The sequence below is a fragment of the Geotrypetes seraphini genome, chromosome 3, assembly GCF_902459505.1.
Source record: "Geotrypetes seraphini chromosome 3, aGeoSer1.1, whole genome shotgun sequence".
Classification (NCBI taxonomy): Eukaryota; Metazoa; Chordata; class Amphibia; order Gymnophiona; family Dermophiidae; genus Geotrypetes; species Geotrypetes seraphini.
The window spans coordinates 54,549,866-54,568,363 of NC_047086.1; the positions used below are offsets into that span (position 1 = coordinate 54,549,866).

Sequence of the window (18,498 nt, forward strand, 5' to 3'; positions counted from 1 at the left end):
CCCAGCGGAAAGTCTGCAGGGCAGAGACCTTGAAGGTGTTGGAGGCCACCCATCTCAAGAAAGCTGTTCAAAGGTTCAGCTTGGCGGTGGTAGGGGAGGGGGTGCCCCTGATTGTGCGCAACCTATGAGGGTTCTGCTAAGGGGAAGGGTATGTGAGCAATGACATAGCAAGAGTGAGAGGCACCTGGGGTGGTGGTGCCCTTCTCCCACCCTCTTCTCCGCCCCCCACTACAGGCTCGCGCTGCGGGGGAAGGCAAGGAGATTCAGGGCAAAATCAGGGCGGCGATCGGGGCAGAAGCAGGGCAGCAAGTTGGGGCTGAAGCAGGGCAGCAATCGGGGCAGAGAGCAGGAGAGTCGGGGCAGAGAACAGGAAAGTCGGAGCAGAGAACAGGAAAGTCGGGGCAGAGAGCAGGAGAGTCGAGGCAGAGAGCAGGAGAATTGTGGCAGAGAGCAGGGCAGCGAGAGGAGAGTTGGGGCAGAGAACAGGGCAGCGAGAGGAGAGTCGGGGCAGGAGAGCATGAGAATTCAGGCAGAGAGTAGGAGATGCAGTCAGAAAGCACGTGAGCGACTGGTCCCCAGCAGTCGCTTCTTTTGATGATCAGCCAGCCCAGTCGGTGTTCCAGATTTCTTTAGTAAATTGCTGCCTGCCTACATTTAAATGCCATTCCCCCTCATTTGCATGCGCAGATCGGAGGTTGCTGGGCACCAAGGTTAGTGAATCGGGTCGGAGAACAATCGGGACACGATTGGTGTCCTTTGTGAATCTAGCCCTAAAGCCTGTGCACATGTTGAGCCATAACAATAAAGTCTTTGTTCTTTTGTTTACAAAACCCTGTATGTAACCACACCTTCAGACATATTACCACACCCCCTTTGCAAAGTTTATCACTTTTTTAACATGCCAGCTTATATACCGCAGTCACCGTGAAGTTCTATGCGGTTAACAAAAAGATTATAATAATGTATACAATTGAATAGATTAGAAATTATGTAACAAAAAAATAAAACTAACAGAATTACTAAAGTAAGATGTCTGTAAGCATGGAAATTAATTACCCAGATATTTAGGAAACAAGTATGTTTTTAGGTTTCTTCTAAATTTCACATAAGAACTCGAAGACATGATCAGATTTTCCAAATCCTTGCCCCATAGTGCTGCCTGATATGACAAAAGGTGCTGATGATGTTTTTTAAGTTTGCAATCTTTGACGGGTGGAAAGACAAAGTTCAAGTGATAACTTCTCCTGCATTTCTTGTTTGCAAAAGTAAAGAGGTCAATCAAATATCTGGGAGAAAGTCCGAACAGAACTTTGAAACAGAAACATCCGAATTTAAACTTCACGCGCTCCTTCCACTGGCAACCAGTGCAACTTCCAGTAAAATGGCATTATATGATCATACTTCTTCATCCCAAAGATCAATCCAACAGCCGCATTCTGAACCATCCACAGTCGCTGCATATTTCTCTGAGACATTCCTAGATAAGCAATATTACAGTAATCGAGCTGACTGAGCATAAGAGACTGTACCAAAATTCTAAATAATTCTACATCAAAATAGGCCCTAATACATCGCAATTTCCAAAGGGTGAAAAAACTTTTTCTAACTAAGGAATCCATCTGGTTCTTCATAATTAAACCCCGATCCAATATTACACCCAGAATCTTTATAGTTGTTTGAATAGGGTAGCTGTGCTTGTTTAATATCAAAGGTGTATCAGTATCATATGGCTGTGGAAAGGCCACAAAGAACTTAGTTTTTTCTGAATTTAGTTTTAATTTAAATTCAGTTATCCACTGTTCCATTAGTCCTAATGCCATGGGAATTATTTCTGAAAGTGATTTAGCAAATGGGATGATGATTGTAAAATCATCCGCATAGCTAAACAATTTTATCCCCAAGTGTGATAATTGGGCACCCAAAGAGGACATATAAACATTAAAGAGCAGTGGGAACAGAGGCGAACCCTGAGGAACACTGGACAGATTACAACAAATTTTGTGAGCTGTAGTATGCTAAATGTGAAATTCTAATTATGTTCATTACTGAGCTGCTTTGATGCAAGATTACACAAAGTAACTCAGTAATTAATTCTGTGTATGAAAATATTTTAAAATCTGGTTTTAGCAAAGATAATAGCTACCACTCAATGAGATGTAGTTATTTTTGTTTGTCTATACTGAAGAGCTAAATTTTGCATTCAGTTTTTCTACCTAACTCATTAACATAGGTAGCTAATGTGCATGAAGAGAGCTATTAACCTGCAGGAACTCCTGCAAGGTAATACAGCAGATTCATGGATTTTAAGCTCTCTGGGGCAGGGAAATGTCTACCATACCTGAACTGTAACCCACTTTGGGTTTGGAAAGGCAAATTACACCCAAAATCCAAACCCAAGTGTACTATGATTCATTTTATTGTACGCAATTAAAAAACCACTACTTTGACTTTTAGTGTACAGGTAATACATTAATCCCCTCTTCTACAAAACTGCGATAGCAGTTTCTAGCGCAGAGAGCCGCGCTGAATGGCCCGCACTGCTCCCGACCATCACAGGAACTCTATGAGCATTGGGAGCAGCGCGGGCCATTCAGCGCGGCTTACCGTGCTAAAAAACGCTATCTCAGTTTCTTAGAAGAGGAGGTAAGCCATCCATCACTATTCAGATGGAAGTTAAGCTAAAGCAATCAGTACCTCAGTACAAAACATTTCAACAAAATATTTCTTTAAGCAACCACACTGATCCATGAGGATTATGTTTATGTTTGCGGTTAACAAAGCAATACAAAAATTATTAGTAAAGGAACTCCATTAAAATAGAAAAGGAAAAAAAAAATCACAATATACAAAATAACTTAACTCCACCTTACTTACAATGTATCAATAAAAACATAAAACAGATTAATATGATACAGATAGAAACTCTGAATTCAAGTCACATCATTGTAAAAAAAAGGCCAGCTGAAAATAAAAGGCCTTCAAATGTCTTAAAATTTATTAATGATTCTTCCTTCCTCAACTCCATTGGTAAACTGTTTCTTAAAACTGGAACCAAATAGAGAAAGGCACAATTCCAAGTTGAAGCAAGATGGGCTTTAGATACATGAGATAAAGCTACTCTGTTATCATTCAATGATCTTAACAGTCTTCTAGGGGCATAGAATAACACTAAATTTGAAAGATATGATGGTTGTAAATCAAATAAAGTCCCATGAGGATAATAACAATCAGCTTCAACACAAGTAGATTTTGAGGTCTTTAAGTCTCATACAACTACTTTGTGAGGTTCTTTTTTAACAAAATATATACAGACATGTGTATGTGGTTGTAGCAAAACAAGCTGAAACAAACATGTTATTATGCCCAAATATGATCAGTGAGATATAAACCAAATAGCTCCAAAAACAAATGAGTACTACCACCACATAAGCTTTTTTATTTTTCGCAAAAATTTTTAAAGGATCTTATCTTTATAAAATATCTTATTACTTACGCTATCATTTGAGGTTTGGGAGAACTTTCATACCAGGAAATTGATGAAGCTGAGCTAAAGGTTGTACTTCTTGGTTGCTTCGTAATAGTATCAAGTTTGCTTCTGGAAGAATATGCAATATTGCAAGGAGAGTCCCTTAGTGCAGAAGAAAAAGACAGACATCCAGGTGCGCAGATACCAGGCATATTCATCCCATCCCGTAAGTGCTCACTGTTAATTATTTCTGATCTCATGATTTTCTCACATTCATCTCTGGCTGCTCCATCCAAACTGTCACAATTATCTGTTTCTTCATAGTACCCATTTTCAATCATTTCATGATCCTGTTCCTCCTCTTCCTCTTCAAGAGGAGGGTTAATCATTTGTTTCCCTAAAGAGTTTTTCTGGGGACTAACAGTGTGGCTAAAATCAGCAGGACCTATATCGGAAATACTTGCGTTGTGTAGTGATCCAAAATAGTTCTCTACAAATCCTTGTTTAACCACATCAGTACTGCTCGTTGAAAAAATGTTAGCGATACCTGTTTGAGTTTCCCTTTCAGTATCGGGAAGTTTTTCAGTTGTTTGTGTTAGTATTGAAGGTTCAAGGTCCTTTTTTTCACTATTTTCCAGAGTACCTTCAACATTACTAGCAACAGAACCTGAAACAATACAGGGTTCTCCAAGATAAATAACCTCAGAGCTCGCTTTATTCCCAATTGGTGTACAGTTGTGACATATCTGGGGATCTTTACAAGAAGTGCTTATGTTCATGGATGCAGAGTCCGTACTTATCATGTTGCTTGCTATATCTTCATCAGAACTTGTGACCTGGAACTGATCTCTAATGCTGGGGAGTGAGGAATGTACAGATACCGGTTCCTCGGTCTCCCCTGAAAATACAACACTTTGTTCCTGCAAAACTACACTGGATTTCTGGTTGAATTTTGGCAAATCGATACTTCCCAGATCCAGCACAGTTTTGCTATCACTTAAGTGACATTCAGGCATCACAGATGTCTTGGAATTTTCATCAGCTGATAGCTCATCATCATCAGAGGGTAGTGAATTGATAGATGTCAAGGATGACTGTATTTCACTTACAGCACTGGTGCTTTCAGTGCAATGACTTTCTATTGTGTTCTTTAAGCTGGAATCAGGTTTCAGCAAAAACTGAGGAAATAGTTTTTCACTGTTGGAAGCACCATGTTCAAGAACAGTTTCAAAAACTGCCTCTGGATTGGGAAGCATTGCAAAAGAACTAGGTTCACTTTCTATGCCTGAATCGGAAAACCTAGAAGATGCAGAGGGGACACTAATGTCTGGTAGCTTAATTGTATCTCCACTTACAATAATATGAACTTCTTTTGTGCAAAGAGATGATTGGTTTTTAAGTCTTGCTAATGCATCTCCAATACCTGCTAATCTTAAATTTGTTTCTAGCCCAACCTCTTTTTCAAACATGGAATCCTGCTCTATTGGTTTCACCCCTTCACTTTCTGTAGGATGAAAGCCACTTATTTGCAAATCATCTGTAAACACCGCATCTTGCAAACTTGCTTTCTGTGAACCAATAATAACAGTTACTTTTTCGCCCTCATAAGGGTTCTTGTTACTTGGCTTGACCTCAATTGTTCTTGGTCCTGATGGTATAGTTATTTGATGGTCAAGGTAATCATCAGTTGTACCACTAGGTGGCAAGATATTAGCTACATGTGTCACCCCAGTGTCTGCCTGGAACATATGAGCCGTACCTGAAATTGTTAACTCTGGAAAAGTATTCAAGTTTCCAGCACTGCAAGTACCAAACTGACTGTGCTGGCCACTACCACCTTCTATGGATTCAGTTCTATCTGTATCAGATGGTAAAGATGGATGTTCTTTATGACTTGTTTGTCTGACATAAGTTTTATGATTTATTGAAATTCTCTCTATTGTTGGATCCAGCTCTTCATTTTGAGTGATAGGAGGCCTGCCATCAAAGGATTTAGAAATGTCCTCCGTGGCTGTGTTCTTTAAGCATTTATATCCCACCAAAATCACAGAATCTTTAGAGTTTTGTTTAACTATTTTTTTTGTGTTTTCAGCTTTCATTGTTTTCATGAGTTTATTAACCTTTGTTTTAGATTTATTTATATCCTCATTTTTTCCTTTAGGAGGCTTTGCCGCATTCTTTTCACACTCTGTATACCAAATACTATTTGATCCTGTAGATCTAATTTTGAACTCAGGGCTAGAAAATTCAGCTACGAGGCCCTCTTCAGTTTCCAACCTTTCTGGTTTATTAGATTCTGATCTCTCCAGATTCTGTATGCCAAACCAAGGGACATCCAAGTCTATTATAAAAAGAAAAAAAAAATATTTAGACAAAAGTACAGTGCAATATAAAAAGCAGTCTTAAAACTATCAAATTAAAATAAAGCTTTTTCTATAATTTTCCAGTCCCTATCAGAGCAAACCAATCTATCAGTGGTATATCTATTAAAGATTCATCTTTAAGCTTTCAATTTATGCCGATGATATACTCTTATATACCTCTCTGGATTTAATCTCTCACTTATTAACTTGTATCAATAAATTTTCGAACTTCTCTGGATTAATTGGAGTAAGTCAGCACTCCTCCCATTAACACATTGCATACAAAAACATCATATCTCGCAATACCTCTTTAAATGGGAATCTGAAAAGATCAAATAGCTGGACATATGGTATAGCTCCCTCCGTGGATAAAACACTTTCTTTGAATTCCAAATTTATTATTGAATTAACCACCTCTATCTTACAATCTTGGTCTCCTCTCTTTCTCTCCTGCTTTTGTTCTTTGATCACTGCAGTTTTTGCTTTTGTTCTTCGGGGAAGAGCCGAGGCCATTAAAATGGTTTTAGCACCCAAACTAAATTACATCTTCAGCATGATACCAATACCTTTCCCAGCGTCCTTATATAAAAAAGTGGACAGCCTTATTATTAAGTTTCTATGAAAAATAAAACCCCTAGGATAGCACATCACAAATTAAAACTGCCCAAAATTAGAGGTGGATTAAATTTGCCTGATTTTAAATGGTATCACCTAGCCTTTAGACTTGCTCAGTGTCTATCCTGGTATCAAAAATTTGACGACTGGAGTATTCCAACATGGTTGGCTTTTGAGAAACTGCTAATTTCTCCAGTACCTATACATTTAGTACCATTCATGGATAAACTTCCATATAATACATCTTTAAAAATCCTAAAATCTTCAGCTTCTAACGTCTATTTCTATGTTTCTATCCTTACATTCTACAAGTTTATAAATGATAGTTTTATAGAAGTGGATCATATTCCTTTACAGTATAATAGTGCCATTGATTCCCATCATATCTCTGGTCTTGAGGAGATTTGCAGATTAAAAAATATATGGGCTCTTTCTCAGTTAACCTTTCAAGGTAAACTTATGCCGATAAATGACTTGAAACGTATTTTGGATCACTCTGATTCTAATTTACAAAACTGGCAAGAGTTCTCAGAATCTCTTAACGACGTAATAACCCTATGGAGAGAGAGGGCACCTAATTTACATAACAATCTCTTTTAATGGGAAAAAAGAGAGCTTCCAAATTATATAAAATTATGCAAGAAGTGAGAAGCAAAGCGGTTATCCCCTTTGATGACCTCTGGGCAGAAGAATTGAATTTAATCCCTGATGAAATAAATTGGAACTCCTTCTGGTCTCTATCAGTTCAGCCCACCATGTCAGCGTCAAATTTGTCAATCTGCGTTTTTTGTTTTGCATAGGGCATATTTGACCCCTAATAAAATAGCCAAATTTAAACACTCAGTTTCATCAGGGAATTGATGGTCTTGTCATATACAGCCTGGCACTCTTATACATCTCCTTTATAAATGTCATAACGTACATTTGTTCTGATCAAGTGTATGGCCTAGAATTCTTTCTATACCTCATTTAGACATTGGTTTGCCTATCTCTTATAGGGCCATTATTTTGCACTCCTCGAACCCAGATATCTCAATTCCATCAAAGTTCTTTAAAATATTTCACACTATGATAGCTCTGGCTATCCATCACATTGCCTGCAATTGGAAAGACAATTCTAATCTCAGTTTTCATGAATGGTGGAATCATTTGTGTATAATTAGAAAATCTGAATAAATAATTGCTTTCAAACATAACATTATTGCTAGCTTTAATAAGAAATGGGCCCCACTAGACGATTTCTGTAGAAACATTTTGTAATCTCACTGGACTTCTCTATACTGTGGTACTTCGGTTTATGAGTGCACCGGTTTGCGAGTGTTTTGCAAGACGAGCAAAACATTCGCATAATCGGCGCCTCAGAAACCGAGCGTGCCTCGATTTGCGAACGGTGCCCCCTGCGATCCGGCACCCTCCTCCCCCCCCCGGTGATCCGGCACCCCCCCCCTGCAATCTGAAGTCCCCCAGACCCACCCAAACCCGCTTCTCACTGTCATCTGGGCCTCGGCACCGGCATGTCCTGTGCGTTGGTGCCGGTGCCCGAAGATCGGCCTCCTCTTCTTGCTGGGCCTTGAGCATCTGAACTCGCAGGCCTTGAGCATGCGCAGATGCTCAAGGACAAGCAAGAAGAGGAGGCCGATCTTCGGACACCAGCACCAACGCACAGGACATGCTGGTACCGGTGCCGAGGCCCAGATGACAGTAAGAAGCGGGTTCGGATGGGTCTGGGGGTGCCGAATCACAGGGGGGGGGTGCCGGATCACGGGAGGGGGGAGGGTGCCGTATTGCAGGGGGGGCCTTCCGGGGGAGCAATGCCGGTTCTTATGGGGATGGGGGGGAGATAGAGCAGCGCCGCTGGCCTCGGGGGTTGGGAACGTATCAAAGCGAGTTTCCACTATTTCCTATGAGGAAACTCGCTTTGATATATGAGTATTTTGGTTTACGAGCATGCTTCTGGAACGAATTATGCTCGTAAACCAAGGTACCACTGTATCTGAAAAGATTATCTGCAGCTCTTGTGCATTTTGTTTTATGTTTAATTTGCCTAATTTGTTTTAGGTTATTTCCTCTATTCTGATGTTTTCAATATAATAGTGTATTATTGTCTGTAATTAATTTACACTTCTCCCTCCGGATTCGCGGGGGATAGGGGCAGAGCCGGACCGCGAATGGTGAAATACCGCGAATATCTTCTAGTCCGGCTCTGACCCACCCCCGCCTGCCTCTTGCCTTCCCCCCGGCATCCCGGCCTTACCTGGTGGTTTAGCGGGCTTTTGGGGCAGGAGCGATCTTCCTACGCACCTGCCCCGTGCAGATCGCCAATAGGAAATAGCTGCCGTGAGTTCCCGTAGTCTCTCGAGACTATGACGGGTACTCCCCACAGCCATTTCCTACTGGCGATCTACATGGGGCAGGAGTGTAGGAAGATCGCTCTTGCCCCGAAAGCCCGCTAGACCACCAGGTCAGGCCGGGACGCCGGGGGGAAGGCTAAATGTGGGGTTTTTTTTTCTTTTTTTCCCCCTCCCCCCAAAATCACGAATATGTGAAATCGCGATTGCCGAAACCGCGAATGGGGAGGGGGAAGTGTATGTTGCTAGTTTTATTTCTATTTACTTGGTAAAATTAATAAAAAAATATTTGAGAAAAAAAATGTTATTCATTATGAAATACATTAACTTAATAATTTACATGCTGGAGCATAAAACAAAACAAATGTCATCTGGACCCCCCTCCCCATCATAATTCAACTGCCACAGACTCATTCATACCTGTTATTTCATCTCAACCACCCCATCAATCCAATCAAAAAAAGACTAATTTCAACTATCTTGGATTGGAGGAATAGGTAGTCTGATTCCTATCTAATATCCAGCAGAAGGAAGCCACTAAATTTCAGGCCCACTGCTGAATAAATAATACTTCTGTAGTCAACCAGGCAAATATCTTGCATTGACTGAACTTCCAAACAGGAATACTAGTTAGAACTCAATTTCTGCTTAGGCACAAATTATAAGCAGACTTTCCTAAATAAGTACTTAGGATCACTGGTCTACTAAATTTGCAAAAAATAACAAATTAGCAATTTATATTTGCCCCAAAACACAAATGAAACCATTTTAGCTCCTACAGCAAGGCAAAAGCTTATTCTCTTCCTCACCTATCCTCAGTGATATTTCACATTTGCTGATGCTTGCAAATAAGTCTTAAAGGATTTCCCATACTGCAGCCACCACATTGCATAGTCAAAACCATAGTCATGAAATGAATCACTGATTTACAGACTTCAGGCTCCAAGAGAGGCCAAAGATTATTCATTATTCTTAACTTCAGCAATGCAAGATCTAGGTCTAACTGAAATATGTTGTTCTAGTGTCCAGGTGGTATCTAAACTCACAAACCACAAATATGATCCATCTAAAACATTATCACACCCTCGCTTTAGGTGCCACTGACAGAGATAATCCATTCCACTGACAGAGTGCTATTCACAGAATCAACAGATTAGGTTCTTACCTCAATAATCTGGATTGTTAGGATACACAGGAGCTGTACTTGAGCTTTTGATTCTTACTTCCCGTGAAACCGCAGAAAGTTATTACTTTAAGAACTTGAAACGCCTCCCCTTCTGCAATGGAGGGAAAACAGCAGCCTCCTCAGTTGGTACCAAAGCAATCAAACTCCACTGAAACATAAGAAAGGAGAAAGAGAGGCATGGAGAACTCCCCTGCAACAAACACATTCTGTTCTGCGCTGAAACTTAGGAAACAGAATAATGATTAAGAAACAATAAACAAGTAAACAGTAAACAATAAATCACGCACATGAGTAACTAAGAGCCAATCTGTTAAGTTTAACAAGTAGGGGCAACAGGACTCTCTCAAAAGGAAAGAGAAAAAGAAATCCCCTGTTCCTGTTAACACATTTTTTACATAATCTTAGATACAGCAGTAGAGGTCCCAAGATGGACACCGGCAATGTCTGAGGCAGGAATCAGGCAAATCACAAAAAATCTGCACAGTGAGGGTAGTACGGACTCCTGTGTTTCCTAATAGAAAACAGATTATTGAGGTAAGAACCTAATCTGTTGTTCTGTTGCGGATACACAGGAGTCTGTACTCCAGCTGATGAACCAAAGCAGTGCCATAAATCTGGTGGGGGGTGGGGAAGGGGGGGAGACAAATGAGCCTGTCTACAGAACGAGGATCCAAAGGCGGCATCCTCTCAAGCCAACGCATCCACTCTGTGGAACTTTGTAAAGGTGTGAAGAGTAGCCCAAATAGCTGCACTACAGATTTCATCAGGCAAAACAGCCTGAGACTCTGCCCAGGAGATTGCTACACTTCTCATGGAATGTGCGCAGGAGAAATAGGCGGCTGTTTCTCGCAGGAATGTAGGAAGATGAAATTGCCACGTGGATCCAACTGGCAATGGAAGCTTTAGAAGTTGACCTGCTCCGTCTCGAGTGACTGACTGGTCAGCACAAAAAGATGATCAGAAAGCATGGAGTCAGGAAGATAAGCAGGGCCCTGTGCACATCCAGTTTGTCCCATTTGGCAGAACCTGCAGGCTAAAAGGCAGGCAAACAAAGTTCCTGCTTGACATTGAAGGCGGAAACCACATTTGGAAAAAAGGAAGGAACTGTGCGCAGGGAGACACCCAATTCCATGAAATGGAGAAACGGCTCCATGCAGGAGACGGCCTGCAATTATGAGATCCTTCTCACCAAGACTATGGCAACCAAAAATACTGTCTTAACCGTAAGGTCTAGCAAGGAAGCCTTTGAAAGAGGCTTGAACGGAGCAAGGGCCAGGCCCTTCAAGACCACATTGAGGTCCCAAAATGAGAATGGTCTGCACAATGGAGGGTCTCAGCCTGAGAGCCCCTCTCAAAACTGAGTGACGTCTGGATGAGAAGCCAAAGACATAAAGCCACTCCGAGTTCGAAAGCACAAGATACCAGCTATCTGCATTTTGAGGAACAAAACAACAAGGCCCTTTTTGAGACCGGCTTGCAGGAAACCAAGGTTCACTGGAACAGGAGCTCTCTCCGGTTCTACCTGCTCCTTGGCACACCATAACTGGAAGGTCCTACAGGTCTTAGCATAAGCTGCAACCGTCGCAAGCTTCTTAATCCCAAGGAGAGTCATAACCACAAACCTCAAATAGCCCTTCTGAATCAAGGCCACGTGCTCAAGAGCCATACCGTAAGACCAAAGTATTCCTGATTCTCCACTGGAACTGAGCCTTGATTGAGGAACCCCAGATGAAAAGTTTCAGGAATCTGCCTCTTTGCAGGCGCACCAAATCTGCATACCAATGTCTTCGGGGCCAGTCCAGAACCACCAAGATCACAAGAACCTGATGGGTTGCTATCCTCTGGATGATCTGCCCACTATAGCACACGGTGGAAATAGAGAAGCAGATCTGTGGGCCAAGACTGGATCCGGGCATCCAGCCCTGTGCTTCCCTGCTCAACTCTGCCATGGTAGAAGTGGATTACCTTCACATTCATGGCTGTGGCCATGAGATCCATATCCTAAGAGCCCCAAATCTGAACTATGAGGGAAAACATCTTCAGGGACAGTGAATACTCTCTGGAATCCAGAGTCTGCTGGCTGAGAAAGACAGCTTGGATGTTCGCTACTCCTGCCATTTGGGACGCTGAGAAGGCCTGCAAGTGAAGTTCCGCCCAAAGAAACATCTGTGCTTCCAAGTGAAGGGAAGCCCATCTAGTGTCTGTTCACGTGACACCATGGTGACATTGTTTGAAAACACCCTGAATGTCTTTCCTGTCAGAAAAGACTGTAACTGTAGCAAGGTCAACCAAATGGCTCTCAATTTCAGACAACTGATGGACCATTTGCTCTGCGATGGGGACAACTTACCCTGGAGAGGGCGACCGCAGCAGAGGGCCTCCCAGTCGCTGGAGCTACCAACAAAACCTACGCTTCACTTTTGCCGTGCAGGAGAGCTTCATCTGCAGGGAGTGACATTGTGGAGACCATCTGGCCAGAAAGGAGTACTCGAGAGGGTGGAATATAAGCTCTCACCCAGGGCACCACTTCCAAGAAGGCCGCCATTGAGCCCAGCACTTGCAGATAATGCCAGGCTGTGGGGCTCGGAAGAGCTAAGATTGCTAGGATTTGCTTCCTGAGCTTCTGTTTGCATGGCTCGCGAAGATAGACACAGCCCTGTGCCTTCAGCTGGGCAAACAGTTGCTTGAAGTCCGGAGCCATAGGATACAGCTGATACATAGATTTGGCCACCTTAAAAGAGCCTTCTGATGCCTCCAATTGGTCAGTGACCAAGGAAGTAAGATCTGGATGAGCAGGAAAAAAAGTTTGTCTGTGCATTAGTGTCACACATGGCGGAGGGCTTCAATTTAGACAGGGTATCAGAAATGACATGGGAAACTGAAGCTGACCTGAAAAGGCGACACATGGAGGGATCATTACTATGATCCGTTGCTGCTCCTGCCTCCTGGGTATTGGACCCTGTCAGGAATCCCAAATCACCCACCATCATAGGAGAGTCTTGTGAAAATAAAGGCATGGAAAGGAACTTCCAATCATCCCAGTCCTGCTAAGAAGAGATGTGATGGGGGGCCACATGATGCTAGAGACCTGAAAGGACGTGCCTTTCTGAAGCTCCGGGCTGCTCCTCTTTAGAAACTCTTTTTGAACCCCAGAATCGTTTCCGTTGCCACCATCTTTTACATCTTTGGATAGTGCACGGTGCGGAGCAGTGGTCCAAGAAAGTTTGGGGGCCATTTCACCTGTTATGTCTGCCAAACCTCAGCACAGAGTCAAAGATAAGCAGAAGGTGACAGATCCTAAAATGGTGGAACCGTACGAGGTGCTTAAGTTTACTTTACAAGAGGCAGTGGTGCAGGAACTCATGCACTTACTAACTTTGGTTATGGAGGACAAATTAACTAAAATCCAGTCCTTTATGGAGGGCATTAAAGAAAGTCTGGATTCCCAGGTGGGCCGTTTGCAGGGTATGGAAGACTGCTTAGTCCAGCAGGAGGAATGTATCAATAACTTCGAAGAACGGATACGGACCCTTGAATCCTCTAACACATTTCTGCAAGAACGTGTCGATGATCATGAGAATAGGGGACTTAGGAATAACTTACACTTCATCGGGATCCCTACTTCTATCAGGGATGTGGATCTTCATTTGTGTTTGGAGAGCTGGCTGCCCACTGCTTTGGATCTCCAGGCTTCTATGTCTCCGGTGATTATTGAATGGGAGCATCGGGTAGGCATTCGAAGTGAGGACGAACAACGCCCATGCCCAGTACTTGCGAGGTTCCTCAATTACGCCGTAAAAGAACAGATCCTCTTTCTATCTCGTAAAGGGAAGGAATTAAGTTTTGAGGGACATAAAATTCTGATATTTTCAAGATATTTCTTCACAAGTGGCGTATAAAAGGCACATTATGGCTCCACATTGCAACAAGCTTTTCAAACGCAATATTCACGTAGCGCTTCTGTATCCAGCACGTGCCTGCATCTTTTATAACAATAAGGTTTCCTACTTGGATACCCCACAAGCTATGGAGCAGTTTACGGTATTAAGCTGCTTTCTCCAATTCTGGAACCTAACAGAGATGCAGCGTGTCAGTTGTGAGTTGCTGTTTCCTGAAGTTTCTCTTGCTGTACTGGCGGGGGACCTAAACATGTAGAGTAATTAGCTACTGGGGTACACTGTACTGTATATCTGACTCGTGGCTTTTCTTGAACATACTGTTGTGGGCAGGTACTGTCATTTTTAAATTTCATTTTATTTTTCCTTTTGCTAACCCAGCACGTGGAATTTTTTTATCTGGTCCTGACTGCTGCAGCTCTGGAGGGACATTAGGAGCTACTGTTTTTACCCAGTACTGGGTTTGTGGAAGGCACACATCAACAGCCTGTCCCTATTGACAGGAGGATTTTTGGTCTTGACTAGTGTGCTTATGCGGCGAGGTCCGCTGTGTGTTGTTTTTTTTTGTTTTTTTTTTTGGGGGGGGGGTGCCATATACCTTGTTTGGAGCCATTGCTCTGCTATCTTTGTTTGTACTGCACAGGGTACCCCGAACTGGCACGTATTGCTCAAATTAATTAATTAATTAATTTTATTTTGCTATTCTGTGCCTGGCTTTCTAACTGCCAGCTGCTGCACCCTATGAGCCTTTGGTTGGGACTGCTCTGCTCGTGGCGGGCATGACTGGCTCACAAAGCATTTTTGTTCTATTCTCTGAAACCTTATATTATCATTATGTCGGGTTCTCTGTTACTCTGCGTTTTAATTATTCTGCTCTGTTCGTTGATATTTATTTTCTGATATTGCATGTTTTGTTGATTTGGTGTAGATATGCATGCTTATACCGATACACTGCTGAGGGAGTTCATTGCACCTTATTTCTCATGTTTTTCTTCTTGGTATGGGGATGGCCTGGAGCTGCTGTATCTGAGCTATTATAACAAGACAGGGTAGACTGTACAGTCTGGGGGGAGGGCTAGGAGGGAAGGGGGAAGTAGAGGGGTTGGAAGGATGATTGGGGGGTATGCATGGGTGTTTGAATGTTTGTGCTATGCTTGGGATACTGCTGTATTGGCAAAGGGTGACTGTGTGGATCCAGTGGTTGACAGGAGTCCAATTTTGCTATGGAGTCAGACGGAGGGGGGATTTAGCTGGGACATTCCCTCTTTCCTGGTATTTCTTGTACTGCAAACTTCTCTGGATTTTTGTTTTCTTAGCATATCCCTATGGCTAATTGGAACATCAGATCTCTCAATTTTGATGGTATCCACTCCCCTATAAAGAGAACTAAAATTCTGGCCTATTTGAAAAAGGAGAGGAATGATATAGTGTTTCTTCAAGAAACTCACTTGAACGTCATGGAACATCTCAAGCTTAGGAGGGACTGGGTGGGACAAGTGAGTTTTGTAGCTTATTCTCCCAGGAAGAGAGGGGTAGCCATAAAAACATTCCTTTCTGCATTCATAAAGAAATTAAGGATCCAGAGGGCAAATACCTTTTTTAAATAAGGGAGCTATGGGGACAGTACATAGTGTTGGGTAATGTCTGTGCTCCAAACACCTATTCACACGATTTATTTTGCTCTCTGCTGGGGATTTTAGCTCCCTATTAGTCCCATGTGCTGATTATTGGGGTGATTTCAACATTGTTGCTCACCCTTTAAAGGTTGTAGGCCTGCTAAATCACCCGCTAAAGGCCACTATGATAAAGGCATTTTGTCTTGCTACAAGAGCTGTTAGATACATGGCACACACTCCACCCGGACGATCTTGATTTTTCCTTTTAGTCACATCCTCACAATATTTACACCAGAATTGATTATGTACTCATTTCGGAGGCCTTGTTCTTGAGACTGATGTCAGCCTTAGCATTTTCGGTTGGCCTAACCAATGTCAGCAAAGGCATATGGGAGATCATATCATTCATGTCTGACCTTAGGGAATGTCATTAAAAACAGCCTTAGCCAGCCTAAATTAAATCAGTGCTTAAAGGTAACAAGGGAACTTGCAGTGAAGAAGTGCTAAGATGTGCTCAGATGTGTTAGTGTCTGGGGCTTAAGATGGACAGCTTAAGATATACAAAACGTCCAGGTGCACAGATAGCTAAGATTAATCAGAAACCATTGTCAGAGGCATACTGGAAATTACATTTGACTCCAGTCTGTAAGGGACAGGTTCTCCCTCTATTCCTCTCCAGTCTCTCACACTTCATTCTATTCCTCTCCAGTCTCTCACACTTCACTTTCCTTATCAATGAAACTAACCATTGTTTCAAACAATTTACAAAAGATAGGGGTACTTAACTTCAATAGATTCTATTTTTTAGAATAAGACTCCATCTATAAAAGCCCCCTCTCTACATCACCCCCCTCCCCTCTTGCCCTCTCTGCAACATTGCTCTCTCTGGAACCCGAAGCTTGGAACATCACCCTCCCCACCCCCCTTTTTTCTCTCTACCTCTTTCTCTTTGTCCTCAGAACACCTATTCAGGAAAACTGTCTTTTCTCTCCCATTTACAAGAGCACAGAAGCAGTCTCTGTATTTGTAAAACTTATTTCTATAACTGTAATGCTTAATTGTAATCTTTATGAATCTTGCTTTTCTGTAATATTAAGCTTATTTCGATATGGTATCCTGGAAACATCTATTCTGGGCCAATATGGTATCTCGGGGGACTTTGTCAATTGGGTGGCTACATTGTATCACAATCTTACTTCGCAGCTGTTGGTGAACGGAGGCCTCTTTGCACCATTCTCTTTGGGACGGGGCATAAGAGAAGGTTGCCCTTTATCTCCTCTGCTATTGAGTCTTTAGCTATACGTATATGTCAGGATCTGCGTTTGCAGGATTTGGGTACTGGTGATCATGAGTTTAGAATTAGCATGTTTTCAGATGATATGCTTTTATATGTGTGGCATGCTGTTCAGAATCTCCCCTATTTGATGCCTATAATAACCTCTTATGGACTGTTCTCTGGGTTGAAAAATCAATTTCAATTAAACTGAAGCCCTTCTGCTATATGAATCGCCTACAGATCCTTGGTATGAAAAATTTGATGAGGGTATAGCTCCCAGGAAGTAAAAATATCTTGGTATTATTTTATATAGTGACCCACAGCAGCTCTATGAGGCTAATATATTGACGGCTATCGGCCGGGTTAACTCTCTCTGTCATAAATGGCATTCCCTTCCTTTATCCCTGATGGGGAGGAGCAGCATTGGTTAAAATGGTCTTGTTTCCCAAACTTTTATATGCTATCCAGACACTACCTATGTGGATCACCAAGGCAGATGAACGTCACTATAATTTCATTATTCGGACATTTATCTGGAAAGCCAAGAAAGCCTGTATTAGTTTTCAAAAAATTATCTCATATTAACATCCAAGGAGCACTGGGTCTGTCAGACATATGTATCTACAATGCTGCCTCCTTGTTTCGTTGGATCCATGAACATTTGATCCCACAGGAGATACTCTCCACCCAGCCTTTTGGCCACCTGTTGTTTACCTCTCTCCTTTACATCGTTTCTACATAGTCTCCAGGGGCTCACTATACCATTGAGATATCCCACACTGGTATTTCTTCTCTCGTTTAGGAGGGCCTGGGCTTAGTGGAAGGGACTCCAACAAATTGCCACACACTTCTCCCTTCTTGTCATTGATTCATAATCCTTGTTCTGAACCGGGGTTTCCTAGCTTGCCAGTGTTGAGGGGTTGGGACAAATGAGATGTCACACTCGGGGATTTGCTGCAATTGGGAGGCGGACAATTCCCATCCTTTTCTCAGGTCAGCACATAATGGGTGCTTCCTTTGTCTCAGATTTATCTATATTTACAGATTAAACACTATTACACCTCTTTGACTTTCAAATACACCATCAGCTGGGAATCTGGCCCTCTGGATGGGGAGTATTGAGATAAGGCAGCAAATTTCTGCATCTCAATGGCCACGAATTTAGTCTTGGAGAATGAAATGTACAATGTCAGCATCTATGAGGCAAACTTGGTTCTTTTTGTTGCATAGAGCTTTTTGGACCCCAGTTCGTTTGCAAAAGTTAGATAGATCTAAGTCTAATAAATGCTGGCATTGTAATCTGGAAGTAGGGACATTGGATCATTTACTTTTTTACTGTCCATGTATTAAATTATTTTGGAATTCAATTTAGACTCAGGTTAACCGTTTACTTGAAAATCATGTTGCTTTGTCTTATGATACTATTCTGTTTGGCATGGCTATGAGGAAAAAAGTCAAATTTCATCTTATAATAACAAACTTCTATTAATAATGACAGGGGTGGCAATTCAGCATATTACGGCTAATTGGAAAAATTATACAAATCTTAATTATTCTTTTTGGTGGAATTCACTTTGTCACATTTTTAAAATGGAAAGAGCAATTGCTGTACAGAAAGGTAATTATAACAACTTTATAAAGATCTGGGGGCCATTAGAGAATTATTGTAATGAATGAACATCGTTTTCCTTTCTGATGGATACATGCATTTTATTGGGGGGAGGGGGGAAAT

At 42.0% G+C, this 18,498-nt stretch overlaps 1 protein-coding gene across 6 annotated transcripts in view; it reads right to left on the minus strand.

Annotated features, from left to right (window-relative positions):
* The window catches only part of FAM135A (family with sequence similarity 135 member A), a 277,151-nt gene that overhangs the window by 89,828 nt on the left and 168,825 nt on the right, over nt 1-18,498 (minus strand). For all 6 annotated transcript variants that reach the window (XM_033936915.1, XM_033936914.1, XM_033936916.1 and 3 more), the window contains one exon: nt 3,494-5,807. In XM_033936915.1, coding sequence (XP_033792806.1) covers nt 3,494-5,807 — 2,314 coding nt within the window. The remainder of the gene's footprint in view (nt 1-3,493; nt 5,808-18,498) is intronic.